This window comes from Crassostrea angulata, chromosome 2 (assembly GCF_025612915.1).
Source record: "Crassostrea angulata isolate pt1a10 chromosome 2, ASM2561291v2, whole genome shotgun sequence".
Classification (NCBI taxonomy): domain Eukaryota; kingdom Metazoa; phylum Mollusca; class Bivalvia; order Ostreida; family Ostreidae; genus Magallana; species Magallana angulata.
In genome coordinates, this window is record NC_069112.1 from 41647866 (window position 1) to 41667821 (window position 19956).

The 19956-nt window shown below is 31.2% G+C and overlaps 1 protein-coding gene across 1 annotated transcript in view; it reads right to left on the minus strand.

Annotated features, from left to right (window-relative positions):
• Nucleotides 1-7224: 7224 nt before the first annotated feature.
• LOC128174344 (multiple epidermal growth factor-like domains protein 10) overlaps nucleotides 7225-19956 on the minus strand; it is a gene marked incomplete at its 5' end in the record, with an annotated part of 55082 nt that continues 42350 nt past the window's right edge. The window contains 8 exons of the mRNA XM_052839913.1: nucleotides 7225-7457; nucleotides 9955-10086; nucleotides 10229-10366; nucleotides 11334-11465; nucleotides 11615-11752; nucleotides 11942-12079; nucleotides 13764-13895; nucleotides 14062-14199. Of these exons, the coding sequence (XP_052695873.1) occupies nucleotides 7225-7457; nucleotides 9955-10086; nucleotides 10229-10366; nucleotides 11334-11465; nucleotides 11615-11752; nucleotides 11942-12079; nucleotides 13764-13895; nucleotides 14062-14199 (1181 nt within the window). The remainder of the gene's footprint in view (nucleotides 7458-9954; nucleotides 10087-10228; nucleotides 10367-11333; nucleotides 11466-11614; nucleotides 11753-11941; nucleotides 12080-13763; nucleotides 13896-14061; nucleotides 14200-19956) is intronic.

Genomic DNA, 19956 nt, shown 5'->3' on the forward strand with positions numbered 1-19956 from the left:
TACAATTGAGGAATGCACAATACATTAACATGCTTTACACAGTTATAACAAATATGAATCAACCATAAATGACACTGTAATATTGTAATAAGCATGTATTTTTTACACGATAAGATTGTGTACAAATACCACACATAACATCGGACATGGACTATTTGGCTGAACCTGTCAATCAAATTTTGAGTATTTGATTTCATTGGATGGTGACGTGCCTCTTTTATGTAAACAGCAAAATGAAACGAATTGACTTTAAAGCAGTCGGAATCAGTACCTAATAGTATTATTTGAATGATATAAAATTCAGAGATTTGAACAAGAGTGAAAACTGTACCGTTCATTCACATACATGTAATATGAAATGCGAGAGAAGAAAATTGTTTGGAATCCCGATAAAAAAATTCAATCAATGATTAGAAATTCCATTATTTGACTCTTGTTAACTTGATTTACGGAATATAACAAGGAGATGTTTAAACACAATAACTGTAATAAACGTATACAAGCATTTTAACCACGCAATCCGTATGCATGGTACTTATTAAAAATAGTTAGTAGCAAATACGCCGTTATACAAATGTTAGGTCCGAAACACTCTGTATGTATAATGGAATTAGGTATACAAAAAATTGAACTAATTGAATAGGGCCATACAATTACCAGATTACCCTAAATATTCAAGTTATGCACTGTCACAATATCTACGAAATCAATGATTAAAACGACCTACTCAGTATTTATCGACGAAATACGTGACTTGTGCACTGCAAACTTTATAAATTAGGGTTTTTTTCCTTCACGTTATTGAAAGAGCGCCGCCGGAAAAAAATAACGTCATGCAACGGCAAATGACGTAAAGCTGCTACAACGTCACGATCAGCGTAAGGGGTAAAAGTTAAAATAACTCGTTTTAAAATTAAGAAAAAAAAGTATTGCTTGACTTTATGCATCAATCGTTTATTCTTTATTGTTTATTATGTTAGATAAGAAATATTGCGACTTTTTGAAAATTTATTTCAAGCTCCGTCATCTACCGAGCTCATCCCGGAAAATCCCGAGCTCTCAGGCTCAATTGTACATCGGATACCTTAAAGACAACAAAGGTATAACCTCCGGTTCAATATGTATTGCATGTTGTTATAGTTAACAATTGAACAATTTCACTAATCGAGAAAGTGTTGATTCACCTTTTTTTAATTAATCACCACATTATCAACATTTTTTTGTCATATCTTTAATAAGAAATTTTACTGCGGTATTCTACTCAATTTAAAACACTTTATCAATATACCATTACCTTGGAAATGTTTATCTAGCAATCTCCGGTCCCAACAGTGTTGCCTTATTGTTTGTAGCTTCAAAACACTAAACACCAATATCTGCAATTGTTTACGTGATTGGTGTGTTACATGAATAAACATGATCATAGCCATAACAGGTCGTTCAACATATTAATCTTCAGAGTAATGTGCAGAGCGCACAATATAATAAACTCTATACGTCTATTCACATGACTTTACTAAATACAACATTACAAGGTTTTTTTCATCTTTTCTGTGTTTATGCTCAACGCATATTACGATTGACGTTTATATATTGGGCTATAATTTGTCACATGTCATATATTATGACCTCAATACATATTTAAGAACGTTGAGTGGATACTGTCAAGGTTTTTTTTTTAGATATATATGTAGACAGGCGTATTATCTAATTACCTCTTCCGTTTAATTTAAATTAAATTAGCATACCATATTGGCAAAAAACAACACTTATAAACCTGGTATAAACTTTTTGATAGTGTTTATTATACATTTATGGTATTTAAATTCTTTAACGAATAAAAAACGAATGAAATAAAGCTAAATACAACAAACTAGAAGAAAAAAACACAAACCAAAACAAAACAAATCGAAACAAAATCATCTAAAACGTTCATCAACTTTGATCAAATCAAACCTAATAATACATATTTTCTAAAAGGTTGATATTTTTTAAAATTTAAAATCTATTTTTAAACTTAAAAAAATAGTTTCAGAGAAGAAAATTTTCAAATATGTAGACTATATTTTCCTATGAAAACGATCCCCCCATTATGGCCCCACCCTACAATTCTAAATCTACACTAAATGAATATGCATTGACAAATGTTTCACATTTCCTAGCTGATTAGTTTCCGAGAAGATTTTTAAAGATTTACTCTAAATATTCCTATGTAAAGCCCCCCCCCTTCCAATTGTGGTCCCACCCTTCCCTTTGGGGTCATGATTTTCACAACTTTGAATCTACACTACCTGAGAATGCTTCAACAGAATGTTCAACTGTCCTAGCTGATTAGATTTTGAGAATATTTACTATATATTTATTCCTTTGAAAATTGTACCCTCCCCCAATTGTGGTTTTACCCTACCCCTGGTGGTAATTAAGGATCACGTTTTTTTTTAAAGGGAAGATTATTAGGAATTTTTGAAAACAATTAAGAAATTTACTTTATGTATACCTATATAAAATGTCGACCCCCATTGAAAACGTGAACAGACAGACAACAGACAAAATGTGAGTAGACAAACGCACAGTATCATAAAACAAGTCCAAAATTACAGGGAATATGAAAACAAAAGTGATGTTAAACACAAAACAGTTTTATCATAGAAACATTTTTTTTATTATTCATTTACCATTAAATTGCAAGTTCTTTTAAAGAAAATATATTTTTGGCAGGTCTGTTGGTCTTATTTGAAATCATATTATATAATTACATATTAATATATGAAATTAGTAGTACATCTTAAGTAATATCAATAAATTCAACAAACTACATTATCTTAAATTTGGTTCCCTCTATATACAAAATTTAAAAAATTAAAAAAACTTGGTAAACTCCTCTATTACGATAGGTTCAATATATCTTTATATATCTAATAAACAAGTAAAAATCGGCTAAAACAGAGGGCTGTTTTTTATCGGAAGGGTTGGGTTTACGGGGGGCACACGACATTGAGTAGTCTGGAATTTCCACCTGATTTGGACATCTGTAAAGACAATTTGGTAGAGACATGCCTGTAAACAAAGGTACCCTAATTAAAATACAAATTCTAACATTTATATTTATTTTAAAAAAATCAATATATATTATACATATATTACATGGCATCGAGGGCGAGAAGACATGTAATATATGTTATATAACATTTTTAAACAAATCAAAGTCGGGTTATGAACATATTTATTTAATTCACAAGGCAGAGGCAAATATTTTTAAAACACTCACGCTTGAGTTTATCACTTTTGTCGTATTTGCCGAATTTTTTTCATCAATTAAACTATCGAGTTCATCTGAATTTAGATGAACAAACCGCAGACGTTGGCCTGACATGTTTAAAATTCGCGGATTTGTTTACGTTTGCTTAGCAACTGGCTCGTTGAATTTCGATCTCGACGTAATTAATATGCAGAATTCTTGCACGCGATGGTGATATTACAGAATCGGGAGGGCAATATAACTATTTCCTGTGAAATATAACTGTTTCCGGGAGGGCAATATAACTGTTTCCGGTGTGATTCAGCAATTTTCGGGGCATAGTAATAAAATTATCTCATTTGTGACATAACGAGAAAATTTATTCAAAAATGGTATATACATATATATGCTTACAAAATTTAGATATATATATCTCCATTTGTCTTTTATTTCGCTGCAAAAATTCAATAAAAAATAAGATAAGTATTTAAAAGGATCCATCAACGGCTTTGTTGTGGAATTATAACCTTGGACTTTCCATATGCATTAGACCTTAATAGAGATATATCAGTATTGTTATACCTGCATGACATACGTACACTTATCAAAAAGCAAACACATACTGAGAAATACAGTTTAAAGAAACATAAATATAGGTATATGCTACGCAATTTATAAGAATCTCAATTTTCATTAATTTCGCCGTAAAGGTTCCACTTAATTTGTCATTAGCATTGCTCTTTTCTAGGAATATTTTATATAATATTTTTTTTAAAACACTATTATTCTAGGTAACTTACTTGGTATTCTATATGTGATAATTTCTTCTGATCTTTCCTTAAAACATCGTTGTCATATCTTTACATTTATAGGACACATGGTCTCCCTGTAAGCAAATTGCAAAACGTATCAGGTAAGAAAGAAGAAATCATCACTGTTCCTATAGCTAGGTTAGATTAAATTATGATTCATGTTTATGATATATATAATATATGTTAATGATGAAATCAGAAAATTTCATGGTTAAAAGGCCATCACCATCCGGATCCAACAATTGTTGTCCGATTCAGACAATCTCGTTATATCAGTGCAAATATTTCTCTCATGTTCAGGTCACCTAGATGATTTATGTAAAATATTAACATTTTTATTTTCAAAACAAAAGACAAAACTGATAATGGGAAATGATTCATATAGATGTGAACACTTGTTGTTACTGTAACAAGACCGACCGTTTAAATACCTACAATTGTCAACAAAGTCATCTGAAAAAAAAACATAACAATAATTTGAATTCTATAGTACAAGTGGTAACTTACGCGGGGGGGGGGGGGGGGGGGGGATTTACACTAATGACGCAGTATGCATAAATCCACTATATTTATCCCCTTGAGTATGGCAAAAAAAACCCCACCAAAACTTAAGTATAGTAAATCAACCATCCGCGTACCTACTGGTACTGTACCAGTTATCGGCTAAGACCAGTTATCGGCTAAACTGAGAGTTCGGGTTTAAAGCACGCAACAATCCAAGATTTTTTAATTCAGTCGTCTTTTTCGAATAAAGAAAAGTAAGTTTGCTTGAAAATGTTCTTGAATATGTTTTATACATGAGCTTAAACGATCATTGTTTACCGCTGAGTTTACATCTTTGCTCTTTCAGCAGTGGGGAAAGTGACGTAATAAGTTAAAAATAGAATATTACCTCTTTGTGATACGTTATTATATCCCTTCTTTGATTTCACAATTAAAATCAATACATTTAACATGTATAAACAAAAGGAATTCACAAATTTCCGACAGATTCGTAGCGCAATTGAACGCTTGATTGCATAATTATGCTTTGAATAGTCTACGATTTGGTGTATTACCGTCTGATAATAAACGACTAATTTTAGAGATTTGTTTATAATATCATGACCCCGACTACTTTCGTCTGACCCCACAAGGGGCATAATTCAAACTACATTTAGCAGAGTTTAAAATCGACATGAACACGGATTTTACTATGTTATTATCACGAAGCCGATAACTGGTACAGTAAATCGTGAAAACTCGGCAAATTCGGGGCGCGCTAAAAAGCACAAAAAGATGTTTTGGGTTCTAAATAATGATATAAACTAACAGATTGATAAATAAGGAGTTTACTTTTTAAAGTATGTCAAGTTTTATCCAAAAATATCGAGAAATAAGGAATTACGAAAAGAAAACGTTAAAATTTAGTCGATAACTGGTACAGTGCCAGTATGTGTTTTGTTTGACAAGGGCTTTTTATTTATATAAATCGAGACATATCATTGAAGCCATCGGAAGTGAAACATATAGACTGAAGTCAAAACAAAATAATATCAACGTCAAACAATGACATCCTTAAACATCAACAAGTCACGCTTGATATCACATTATATAGATAATCAACTCTCCATTATATACAAAACATATCAACTTTCATTTCGTTTTGTTACTTTTGACAACATACGTTTCAGTCGTAGACAGTACAGTACGCAGAATGGTATTTGTTTACGTGCATCCTTCATAATCCTTTTTAATCATCAAGACATAATACCTTTGCTTCCCAAGTATCACTTTTATTTGATCATGCTTAGAAAAAAAAATCACTTACCATACATCTCAAAAAACAGCCATCATTACATGTACAATGGTATCAGCTAATATGTTGTGAATTGTTACATTGCGCATTATATGCACCATTATCGATTTTCTTCTCCTTTTTTATTTTTGAATTGTACAAGAAATATACAGTACGGTTTGCAAAAAAAAAAATATTAAAATATTAAATACCGTAAGTTAAATTGATTCGTGTATCAGCGACATTAAGTAAGATCGGATTAGAGATTGTAAACATTCATGTATATCATATACGTACTTACCTGCTTTGAGGACGATATATAGTTTATATTACCCTAAAACAGAAACTATGACACCCGGCGACGTCGAGAAAAATAATTGCTATCGAGGGGAACATTAACTGTCCATTGTCCGGATAGTCAGAAAACATGTAGTTTTTTTTTTATTATGAAGATAACTTTATTTGTCATAGATTCATGTTTATATATTTAACAAATAAGAGTAATCGAATTTTGAATTCAATAAAGCAACTTGAATTACACCAGGCGTTTTCGTATATTAAAATCTAGAGAAATCAAATGTTGTGGGCGTAAAGTTTCGATAACTATATTAACCATGGGCAGAGAGCATAGAAACCTTTCGGTGATTAGTAGCAGTTTTTTTTCCTCGTAATTTTTCATAAAGAACATTCACAAAGATTGAATGGAATATTAATGAGTCAAATCACTAAACCCTGCAATACAAGTAGTATTGATAAATTGTTGAAATCTAACATTAAAAAAAACACACAGTATAAGTCGTTATAATCCAAATACGATAAAACCAATGGTGTGCAACTTACGTTGATTGACTTTGTTTTGTTTTTGTGACCTTGAGAAAGGTATATTACCCAAAACAAACACTATAAATATCATGTAAATTTCCGTTCTATTGGACTTACCTTGATTTCTTTGCACCTTCTTCCTTTTTTTGACAATTTGAAATTTACATAAGTATTAACAATGCGGTGTAAACAATCTCTCTATATATCTATCTATCTATCTATCTATCTATCTATCTATCATCTATCTATCTATCTATCTATCTATCTATCTATCTATCTATCTATCTATCTATCTATCTATTTATCTATCTATCTATCTATCTATCTATCTATCTATCTATCTATCTATCTATCTATCTATGCATACTTTCAGAGATGTTCTTTGTACTCACGTATGTTACACAATTGTCCTTGATAATCTTTTATCACATTCAGTTTACATGTAGCATGTTCAATTAATACGGAAGTACTGACTTACGCTACTAAAATATATGTTTGCCACAACTAAAACGTAAATATGTTTATGTTATTACTACTACATTTGTAATCGCATCGCATAATAAACAAAAATTGTTTTACCTCATTTTTTGTTCAGTATGATTTATTAAGATATTATTTTGATAATAATAAGTTGCTACTTTCTTCTGTACCTTGGTGTTTGTATACTCACGTGATTTACATAAGTCCCCTTTATAACCAGCATCACATCCAGTCAAGCAAGAGCCATTGACATTGGAGCATTGTTTTACGTCACGACAGTGTCCACATGTTTCATTACATTCAAAACCATACGATCCTTTGTCACATTCTTAAACGGTAAAAAGGAATATAAAGATATAACTGGTAAAATTGTTTGTACAATGCATGATGTCGCACTAACAGTATATTGGGTGTTAATGTTCTGTAATGCACACAATGGTCATGATGTGATATGTGATGTTTATGCGTTGCTATGAGATCATCATGTTATGCTATGGAAACTGTTATGATAAATTGAATTAAGGACGACGGACCCAATTCACTTTTACAATAGTGATTTTCATGAAAATTGTATATGAGTTAGAGATACTTAAGATGAATTAAAAAAAAAATAATAATATAAAAATATAACATAAGAATCGAACTAAATTTTTCTTACGGACCATTTCATAGAAATGTGTGTGTTACTTTTCTTTTTCATTTGAACATGATAGGCAAAAGCGTTCTTGTGAGAGAAAAAAATCTTCTTTAAAACATTCTTCATTAGATTTTCTATCCAAATTTAATGATTGTATCGTTATATTAAGATTTCGATGTTCGTAGTTGTCATACCTTTAGCTACGCGATATATCTGCGCAAATGGAATTTGGTTCGTCTTTCTTAAATGCCCAATGGCACTCTATGCTATTATATGCAACCACATTTAACCAAACACACATTCGATTACAGAAGTTTTGAACATTTCCAGGTAAATCTTTAAAACAAATCAACATTAATCTGCAAATTAAATAACTATTTTTTGTAAATATCCAAAAAAGAAGGTTTATCAAAGTTGTAAATGATACAAAATATGTGTTTTGATGCAGATATTTTCTTCCAAATCTACTAGTATGTTCATTTATCATAAACATGTTATCTGTTCTTATAAATGAGGAAATTTCCCAATAAAATTGGAAAATGTCTGAACTAGAGTAACTCGTTATACCTTTGGTATTTTAAACGTGTAAGACAATATCTAAAAACTATAACTGAATTTTAACTGATGACGCGGGGGTGTTAAGGAAGCATATGGGCAATTTAGCGTCTTATTTTGACAGTTATATTAAAAAACTTGAAATTAAATTACAATTTTTAATCAAATCAAAAACTTAGTATTATCTATAAATTAGACGGCAGTACAATAAAATCGGGTGGTACATAACTACCACATTGGTGCATTATCACGTGACAACTATAAATAACTTACGTATATTCCTTAACATAAAATGTGATAGAACAACACTACCCCGCGGTATCCAAAATAAAATGAACAAACCAAGTGAAGGCAAAACATTTCAATTTAATAAAAACCGCTGCTAGAATTGTGTGTTCTTCTTAATTAAATAGTTATTCCTCCAGCTCTCGTTAAACCTTCCCAAATTTTGTACAGTTTGCACGGAGAAGGGTATGTTGCATCAAAACAACACAAACATGGGATTCTAGCAGCACTTTTCAATTTGAGCATTGATCAAACTAACGATACGTATACAACTTCAAGTTCAATATATACGGAGTAGTGCTGTTCTAGTCGGATTTTTATATCGTAAACAACGACAGAGGAAAGCCTTGCCGAGAAATAAAAGCAAATTTACATACATTTTCGCAAATGATTGATAAAACTAACATCTCTCCCAGTATTGTTATGTTCTATTCTCAATAATTCATACCACAATACTTAATAAGAGTTTTAGATAAGTTATATTTTGAATAAATTTACAATGCTTTCCGATCAAATTCACACGACGTTCAACTTTTAGTCATGGCGTCATAAATGTGTAAATCTACGTAATACAAACTAATTTCTGAAAGAAAAAAAATTGTCTTCAGTATTTCATATTTGTTTTTGGTCTACGTTTCATTGCTTAGATATTTGGATATGTACATTATAATTAAGATTTGTGATTTCACGGAATACCATTTAATTCAGATTCCATATGCTTCCTTAACACCACCGCGGAGTGATCATTCAGTAAACTGTTGAATTTGAATAGACACTCAAAAATGTGCTTGAATTTTATAGGATGTTTTGCTTTGCTAGGTTATTTAATGCTACATTTGTAACGAATGAAACTGATATGCTATAAAATTGCGATGTCATTTAATCATATTCTATCGTTAATTAACATATACATTGTACTACGAGATCTAAATGTCAAGACATTTAATTGTGCATATATACCTGAATATTCACTTTTTTAGTATATACGCACCTTTAAATGAGCTGACATTTAGATCTCGTAGTATTTATCAATTGATAATAGAATCTGATTAGATAGCATCAATATAAACAAACATGCGTAAAAAAAATATAATGATTTCAATCAGCATCATTTTCAACATTATATAAATCTGTCTAACACGAAAATTATACAGTGGATATAGTGCGAGAGTGGATAGAGCAGGATATGTTGCAGGATATAAAATATAGAATATGATAAAATTGTTTTGTCAACATTCAATATAGCAGCAATGTATTAGTGTTTCGATTTTGTTCGAGTCCCATTGTGATTGCAGTTAGCACCTGCATCAGTAATTTGTCCTATGGCATGTATTATTCTGATCAATACCTTTATTGCAGAAATATCCTATCCAGCCAGGTACACAGCCATAGGCGCACAGACCATTAACATCATTACATCCATTGCATGTGTCAATGCATTTTTTAGAGCAGTCTCGTCCAAAAAATCCAGGTTGGCAACCTGTGAAAAACGAATAAAAACCTATTTGTTTGTCAGTAATTACATACTAATTACTTTTGATCTATTTATGTATACCCTTTTTTTTACTTGTCTATTTACAAATTGATATACATGATGGGCTTACGGTTACATTTGTACTCACGTGTTTGACACATATTCCCCATATAACCAGCCAAACATCCAGTTAAGCATGTACCACTTGTGCGGTCACATTGGTATAAATCATGACAGTTTCCACATGTCTTTTTGCATGAAGCACCATAAAATCCTGCATGACACTCTGAAATGAGTAAAATGTTTAAACATTTAGAAAATTGGTTTATGCGATTTTTTTTTAAAATTGTAAATTCGTTGAACGATTTGCATAAATAACGAATTGATAGTTAGTTTTTAAAGCATATTTTTGTAAAGTTATAATCTGTTATGATCAAGAAAAAATCAATTGAAATCAAAACGCATTGCAACAAAGAAAAAAACAATCAGCCCACAAAACCCCTCCTAACAACAGATCACTCTTTTAAGTGTGTAACAATTCTAATTTTGAGAACACAAAGACGTGACATTTTTTAAGGATGTCATAAAATGATGAGTTTGTCAATATCCCGTATATGTAAAGTTTATGAATATACTTAAGTCTACATGCATCACAATAACACAATAGTTTTTTATAAAAAAAAGGTCATCTTGTCACGTTAAAGTTTAATGCTCGATTCATGAAAAAAACAATTTTTGCCAAAAATACATCACATATTAAGTTAATTGCGACTTGAAAGCTAGAACGAAATATTGCGTATATAAGATATGCCATTAAAAATATCATATTTTTTTCCTAAAATTCACTCATAAGTAAGATATACTATATACATAGAAATAGACTGCAAATCGTTAAAAGTATTAACTGCTATGTTAAAAAAAGAATACTTTGTCTTTCAAAAGCGTAATAGAATAGAAATGAGTGGTGTAGATTGCTTAGAAAATAATAGTTATGTATGAGAATGGAAGATGTATTTTGCATACAGAATTGTGACGTATGTGTAAAATGTGTATGAAAATGTTTCAACTATAATTGACTAAAAGAAAAAGAAATCAATATAAAAACTAAATAATTAGTATTATTTATTTTAAAGTATGTACCTTAGGAAAAAAAAGAACTTGTTCTACATGTATAATTGCATTAAGCTTAAGCGAAACAAATATTGAAGACGGCGAAAAATAAAATCAATAGTTTGAAAAAACACAAAATATACCTCTATCACAAAAGTTGCCTTCCCAGCCTGGCAGACACCCAGCAGCACACGAACCATTGACATTAATACACCCTAGACATGTTTCCTTGCATTTCTTAATACAGTCTTTTCCAAAAAACCCAAGTGGGCAAGCTGGTGTTGGAAAAAAAATGAGTAACTGTTCATACCTATAATTGTTCATTTAAAAGTTTACCGACTTGTTTACGTTAATGATACGCTTTATCATCTATTAACCTTGTTTGGTTTCATATTGATTTATGTATACATGTACTTGTACTCACGTGTTTTACACAAGTCTCCCTGATAACCGTCAGCACATCCAGTTAAGCATGTTCCGTTTGTATGAACGCATTGGTCAATATCACGACAGTTTCCACAAATTTCTTTGCAGTCAACGCCGTAGAAACCACTGGCACACCCTTTTTTAATTTCATTAAAGAATTGTTTTATAGATATTGATGATAAACGTATGGAAATATACATGCATATGAAATATCATACGTAAGTTAAAACAAGCAAATGCATTTATCATTTACCAGATCGTGTGATTCAAACTAAGAAATCTTGTTCAGAAACTTCAGCGTTTACTTCTGACATTGCATGCTTACTTGTTCTACATAAGTTTCCTTCAAAACCAGCATCACATCCGGTCAAACAAGTTCCATTGAAATTTAAACACTCGTTTACATCGCGGCAGTTTCCACATGTTTCATTACAGCGAGTGCCATACGATCCTTTTACACACTCTGAAACGGTTGAAAAATATGTGATGACATCGCATAATTTGCGTTTAGTTGACTTGGCTCAGACAGTTTCTTTGACCAATAGCTTACCTCAGAAACAATTTTTACACAGTATATTTTCCTATTTGATAGAAACATGAAATCTCGCAAAAATGAATATTGCAATACTAAAGAACAAGGTTGATAAAAAATAAAATGTCCAGGGACAAACAATAGCAAAAAAGATCCGGACTCTGTTTTGACTATTATGTTTGTTTTTCAGGAATTGGTTTCAATTTTCATTCAAGAAACCCGATATAACTAATCATATATGATAAAGTCAAATATTCACCCTAGCAAAAATTTCAATAGTACACAAAATTGCAGAGAAAATGCTTTGTTTTATAAACATTGCTTAAATCATACTTTTAATCCAGATTGCAATTAAACAGTCTCTATTGATGCTTGAGGCATCGGAAGTCTTATGATTAATCAAAATACGCCTCCATTTTAAAAGACTTGTACAGGTATTAACAAAATGCTACCAGGCATTAAACTGGAAATTTGCGATTATTAGAGCAAAAGCATGGACACATTCATATGTTGAAAGAGTTGTTTATCATGTAATTAAAATACGTATAGCTAACTCGTTTTACATTTCAGTTTCTGTATACGCATTGTTTTTCTTCATCACTGCGTAGCAACCCCTGCATTGATGTATGTAAGCCCCGCACATTAGATTCACAATAGCATGTGCATTAAATTCAGAAAAGCATGTGCAATTATTTACGTAAACCCATTGAACTGGTTTCCTTGTCATTTAAGAAGATGTGTATTTCTGCATAGGCAACAGTTATTCGATGCACCGGAAGATAAAGTATAACGACAAAACGCGCTGAGCTATCCTTAGGGCTTTAAAAAGCATGTGAAAATAATGAAATCAGATGGTTCTTCAAACAAAATGATACAATTAGAAGTTCACACAATGTAAGTTATCATATATCCCCACGGGTCTATCTTTCTCTATTATGTATCTTTATGTTTTGTTTATACATCACCTAATTTCTATTCTTATATCTTTTTTGAAATACAAAAAGCTGATGAAATTTGTAGATTAAAAAACATACATGCAATATAGAAGACATTTGAAAGAAACAAGATCAAAAAATAAAACTTAGAAAAAGCACCACAAAAAAGGCACACTCAGTTGTATTCTTTACACTCATTTTTTTTTTTAAGAAATTAAAACCGGTAGAAAAGCTGCCATGAGAAATATCAGCTGAAATGAATGTACTCGAAAATCAGTATGCTCAAAACAAAATCTAATATTTTAATAGCATTTGGTTCTAGTCGTCAATGGAAAAAGAAACTAGAAAACTCATTTCATAATTATAAAAAAAGATGAATATGGAAACTTAAAAAATGGAATTCACGAAATATCATAATAATAATAATAATAATAATAATAATAATAATAATAATAATAATAATAATAATAATAAAGAACAAATATATCGGTATCAATATATCTGTATGTCTTGAATGTTGGTCTACGTTTTTTTCTTAATTACATGTTGATATTAATAAAATGATCATGCTTCATGGCATGCGAATATACTACGAATAAAACAAAGAATTATTATTAATGTTGATGTTTAATAATACGTTTCCTTATTGAACTGTTTCCACTGCTAAAAATTACCCATACCTTTATTGCAGAGGTCACCCGTCCAACCAGGGATACATCCGAAGTCACACAAACCATTGACATTATTACATCCTTGACAGGTGTCCTTGCATATCTCCGAACAGTTTCGCCCAAAGAACCCAAAAGGACAGGCTGAATTTTAAAAAGAAACAAATTCTCTGTACTTTTCTTAAAGTTCTTAAATTATATTTTTTCAAGAAACCACACAATGTGTTAATATCAATGTCTTTAATCGTATGCCCATGTATACGTTCATGTACATGTTTATGTTGAAAAATCTGGTGGCATATCTACGTACGTGTGTTACACAAATTCCCCATATAACCAGCACTACATCCAGTTAAACATGTCCCGGTAACATGGTCACACCGCTTTACGTCAAGACAGTTTCCACACTTAAGATTGCATGCAGCACCATAAGATCCTGAGGGACACACTGAAAGAAATATAAATATAAAGACTATTTGGCTGATATTTAGGAGAAACATGTAACTTGATTTGCCAGTTTCCACTGCATGGTTCAATGAGTGTCTTGCAACGGTCATTAACCAATGCATGATGTAGATGTATATTTATGAGAAACAACCACTACCCGTTGACAATAACCCCGCCCTCTAAAAAAATTATAATAAAAAAACAAAACAAAAATAAAATTAATTACAATGTGCACTCACAGCATGTTTCTATTACATTATAAAATTAATTATTGATGTAATAGTGATTTTTATATGGCAGGTATCTTACATTATTTCGATCTTAATAGTGTTTGTTTTTCTGATTTGCAACATGAACATCTTTTTGCAGCTATATTAGATAAGATACGCTAAAAGTCATCAAGACCTTGAAGTTGTAATCAATGTCGGACGGTCATACGTACACATATAACATCTTTAAATCCTTCCCGACCAAACAAACTAGATTTATATAACATTCACGCTTCAACCACAACATCCACAACATTGCCATTGATTGATACTGGTTCTATAGATGTTCCATGTAATTTGATATCTCGGACTAAAATGTTTGCGGCGACCAGCTGGGGTTATGGTAATGGAAACAATGCTAACAATACAGATAAGGTATTGATCATTTAAACACATAATCTTTGTAAATAAATTCCACTCCTCATTTTATCTATTCTATCAATGATGCAGCGAGGTATAGCAACGTGGCAATTGTTAATAACAAGAAATTCCGAGTATATCTTGATTCGTACGTATTCTGTATCAAATTTTACAATCACTTGATTAATCCTGAAGATCTTTTAACAATATTCTATGTTAATTTTGAACATTATTTATCCTTTCGTGTCGTGTAATATGATATCGTAACGTGCATGAATACTGTTCTATCGTGTGTTTATCCTATTCTATCATGTACTCCTTTTTAAGGTCTTCCGTTTCCAACGGAAGACCTTATTGTTTTCGTACTGTTTCTTATTATTATTATTTATTATTATTATTATTTTTTTCCAAATTTTGTGCACGCGATTTCAACCATTTTTTCAGAGATGTTAGGGCGTGATCTAAACTTAATACATTTTTCTTAATTTGTTCGTAGTCACTTCCGGTACCGAATTGTCGGCCATTTTGTAATTTTTGACGACCCATTGTGTGCAGCTATAAACTCTGAAACCATAAGAGAATATCAAATTTTCAGGAAAGGTAGACGATAGTTTGGAGTTGTGCAGCATGTAGTTTTTTAATGCCTGTTGCGCCATTTCTTGGAGCTCGCCTGGGCAGGAAAATTGGGTACGAATTTTCATTCAAAATTTTCACACGTTTTGATTTATATCTTTTTATCAGTTGATATTTTGTTAAGATATATATAACAAAAGAGGTAGAGAATCAAAAGTTCTTACCAACAAAATCAAGAAAAAGGGGCTGGCCCTTCTATTTAGGGGCCAAAACACTCGTAAACTCTATTACAAATAACTTAAAAAGGAGAAAGATTTTGTAATGTATTATAGAAGCAAAGTTGTTGATCGTACCAATATCTATTAGAAAAAATTATTACCACGCCCATTTATTACGTAACTAGGGATTTTTAGGGGCCAGAGTACTTTAACTTTGGCGCAATATAACTAGAGAAGTAGAAATATTTTGTTAGACATCATAGAAGATAAAATGTTTGAATTATTGATTTAAATTGATTCCACTTATCAAAACACGAATTTCTGTCCCCATTAAGGATCTAGAGGGCTGGCCCCTAAAATATTCAAGCATTTGTATCTCAAAAATGATCAACAATTTTAAATAGGTGTAAGAACAAAAATTGTTAGTATTCTTAAGACCTTTTCAAAGAAATCAAGAAAAAGGGGCTGGCCCCTAAAATTAGGGGCCAGGGCACTCTTAAACTCTATTACGAATAACTTAAAAACGATAAAGATTTTGTAATGCTTTATAGAAGCAAAGTTGTTGATTGTACCAATATCTATTAGAAACAATTATTACCACGCCCATTTATTACGTAATTAGGGATTTTTAGGGGCCAAAATACTTAAACTTTGACGCAATATAACTAGAGAAGTAGAAATATTTTGTTAGACATCATAGAAGTGAAAATGTTTGAAATAATGATTTAAATCGATTCCACTTATCAAAACACGAATTTCTGTCCCCATTAAGGATCTAGAGGGCTGGCCCCTAAAATATTCAAACATTTGTATCTCAAAAATGATCAACAATTTTAAATAGGTGTAAGAACAAAAATTGTCAGTATTCTTAAGACCTTTTCAAAGAAATAAAGAAAAAGGGGCTGACCCCTTAAATCAAGGGCCAGAGCACTCTTAAACTCTATTACAAATACCTTAAAAACGATAAAGATTTTGTAATGCATTATAGAAGCAAAGTTGTTGATCGTACCAATATCTATTAGAAAAAAATATTGCCACGCCCATTTATTACGTAATAAGGGATTTTTAGGGGCCAAAATACTTAAACTTTGACGCAATATATCTAGAAAAGGAGACATATCTTGTTAGATATCATAGATGAGAAAATGTTTGAATTAATTATTTAAATCGATTCCACATATCAAAACACGAATTTCTGTCCCCATTAAGGATCTATAGGGCTGGCACCTAAAATATTCAATCATTTGTGTCTCAAAATGATCAACAATTTTAGATGGGTGTAAGAACAATAAATGTTAGTATTCTTAAGACCTTTTCAAGGAAATCAAGAAAAAGGGGCTGACCCCTAAATAAGGGGCCAAGACACTCGTAAACTCTATTACAAATAACTTAAAAACAATAAAGATTTTGTAATGCATTATAGAAGCAAAGTTGTTGATCGTAACAATATCAGTTTGTAAAACTCATAGCCATACCCATTGATGACGTAATTAGGAATTTTTAGGGGTTTAAAACATTAAATCTTTAATGTGCTGTATGTGAAATGTGAGTGGAAATTCTGAAATTTCATTGATATTTTAATGGTATCGTTTGAAAAATTGAACGGAAGACCTCCTCGTTACTCGTAACGAGATCGTATTTGAATTTTTATTTTTGCTAATGCAGCTCCTAAATCTACTATTCCATATACACTTTTTTATATCCAAATGAAAAAAAATGATGATGTTCGAAGATCAAATACCATAACACTGTAGACATCTTTTATTTCAAAAAATACGCACAAACAATATGATTCTGAGCAAACATTAAAAAATATGTAACTCATACACAAGCTGTCATGAGTAATGTCAGCAGAAATGTATGAACGCTTAATCGAAATCTAAGAGTTTTATATCATTGACTTCTAGTCGTCAAAAGGAAATATAAAATTTAAAAAAAAATTATTTTAATAAAAATAATAATGTATAGGCAAACTTTAAAAAAAAAATTTCAAGCTTCCGTAAACTGGCATGATGACTGTTTTTAGAATGACACATGCATTAATTAATGTAATTTGAGACAACGAAATAAAAGTATATAAATCTGCATAACAGTAACGCCTAACCATTATATGTTACACATCATTCATTATTATTGTGAAAGTTGAGAACTCAAAAATACGTTAACTCACTATATGTATAAAGTTAAGATAAATTTGATTAAAAGGGGCTAGGCGAAAAAGTATAAACTACTTTTATTTACTCTGAAACATCTTCAGTTATTTCTTTTTTTAGAAATTTCATTACTGGTATTAAGTGTAAAGTGTTTCCCTATGCATCAGAGTGCTAAGCCGTGATTTATTATATATTAATAATGAACTTGCAGTAAATCTTACTGTTAACTTGTTAAAGAATAGTCAGTTGACAATACTTTAAACTATCGTAACTTTTATATTCGATTTTACCATCAGTTGCGAATTCAAATACAACTATTTTTAGGACTGGGTATATTGGAAAAGGATTTTCTGATATGAATATATTGCGATCCTGTAAAATGCATTACGGTACGTTTTGCAATATTTTTTAAATCAAAATCTTGTTTTAAGCTCACCTGAGCTGAAAGCTCAAGTGAGCTATTCTGATCACTTTATGTCCGTCGTCCGTCTGTCCGTCCGTCTGTCTGTCTGTCCGTCTGTAAACTTTTTACATTTTGAACTTCTTCTCTAAAACCGCTTATCCAATTTCAACCAAATTTGGCACTAAACATCCTTATGGGAGGGCGAATATAAATTGCAGAAATAAAAGTCCGATCTGTATTCAAAGCGGAGAAAACCTTGAAACTGTAGAAAAAGGGGGTGCATTTTTAAAAATCTTCTTCTCAAGAACTACTGATTCCATTTTAACGGTGTTTAGCATAAATTATCATTATGGGAAGGACAATATAAATTGCAAAAATTAAGGTCTAATTCTGTTTCAAATCTGAGTCATTACGAAAATAATAATAAAGGAAAGGCGTGTTTCAATCAGGTTAATAGCTTCGGGTTCGGCATCCGGTAAAATGGGTAGACAAGACTTGGCCTGGGCAAAACAAAAGATTGGTAGCTATTAATCTGTCAATCTCATTAAAATTTCAGGATATTTGATGGACCAGTATATTTGTATTCGCTGTAAATATTGCTGCAAAATATTGCGTATTTGGAATTGACGATTGCCGATCTGCCCCGGCTTTTATTTTGCCACGGCCCGGGTTTGCATACCCAATTTACCAAGACTCGTATTCCATACTTTTAAAACGAGGTTCTTTGTACAAAGCAGCCATGACACTATACGGAAAAGGGTCGATCTGACTATGATGAATTTGCTTGTTGTGCAACAGTTCGCGTATTAAGGGAAAGTTTTGAAACATGCAAAATATATTGGTGCCGATTTTGTGAAGTAAATTGAAGCTAAATATTTCAATGCGTTGACAGTTTCCACACATGACGTTGGTGTTAGCTTGTTCTGATTTTCGTTTCGTTTTCATTATTTATGCTTTGTAACCTGGGAACTATCGTCTGTATTCCGTGATTATTACGTATCAAATCAAACAGAGACTTCGGTAAATCAAACAGTTAACTGTTTACCTGCACACATTTAGCAACATCTGATGTATCAAAAAAGTACTGAAATACAATTCATTCTATCGGTAATTCGGCATTATCTTTTGCGTAATGGTCGATTATTGCAATAGGTTTTGTTGAGATGCTCGGCATTTTCTCGAATTTATTCAGTTTAAATAGAGTTTGATATCGCTATCGGAAATATGTAGGTATATAAATGTATATATATGATTCATTTCGAAAAAATAAATTGTGTTCTTTTTTTGTTATAGTGCATATTCTTTAATTGTGTTTAATTTTTTACAATTTCTATTTACTAACCATATTTGAGTGTAAAGCTTCAAATTATAAGCAGGATACAGAGATTTGCTCACAATTCTATGTTTGTACACAGATCTTAAAAACTTAAGATTAAAAAAGTAAAACAATTGTCAATATTTATTAAGAACATTTTGAAAGTCTGTTCTTCCAGAAACCAACTTTAACAACTTATTGTATTGTAAACTTAACCTTTTTTCTTCATTATTACTACTTTACATGTGATCTTTTGACTGTGTTTGTGTGCATTTGTATATTAAACTGATTTTGAACCTCAAATATCAGTGAACTGGTCTTGAGTGAATAAACGAACTGAAAATTTTAGGCCATTCTTTTTTTCCATTTTAAATGCTGAATAGAAAATACCAAGTTAAAAATCTTAAGCTGAATGTAATAAACTCATGTGAACAAAATATGACTCAAACCTAGGCGAACTGTGAGCT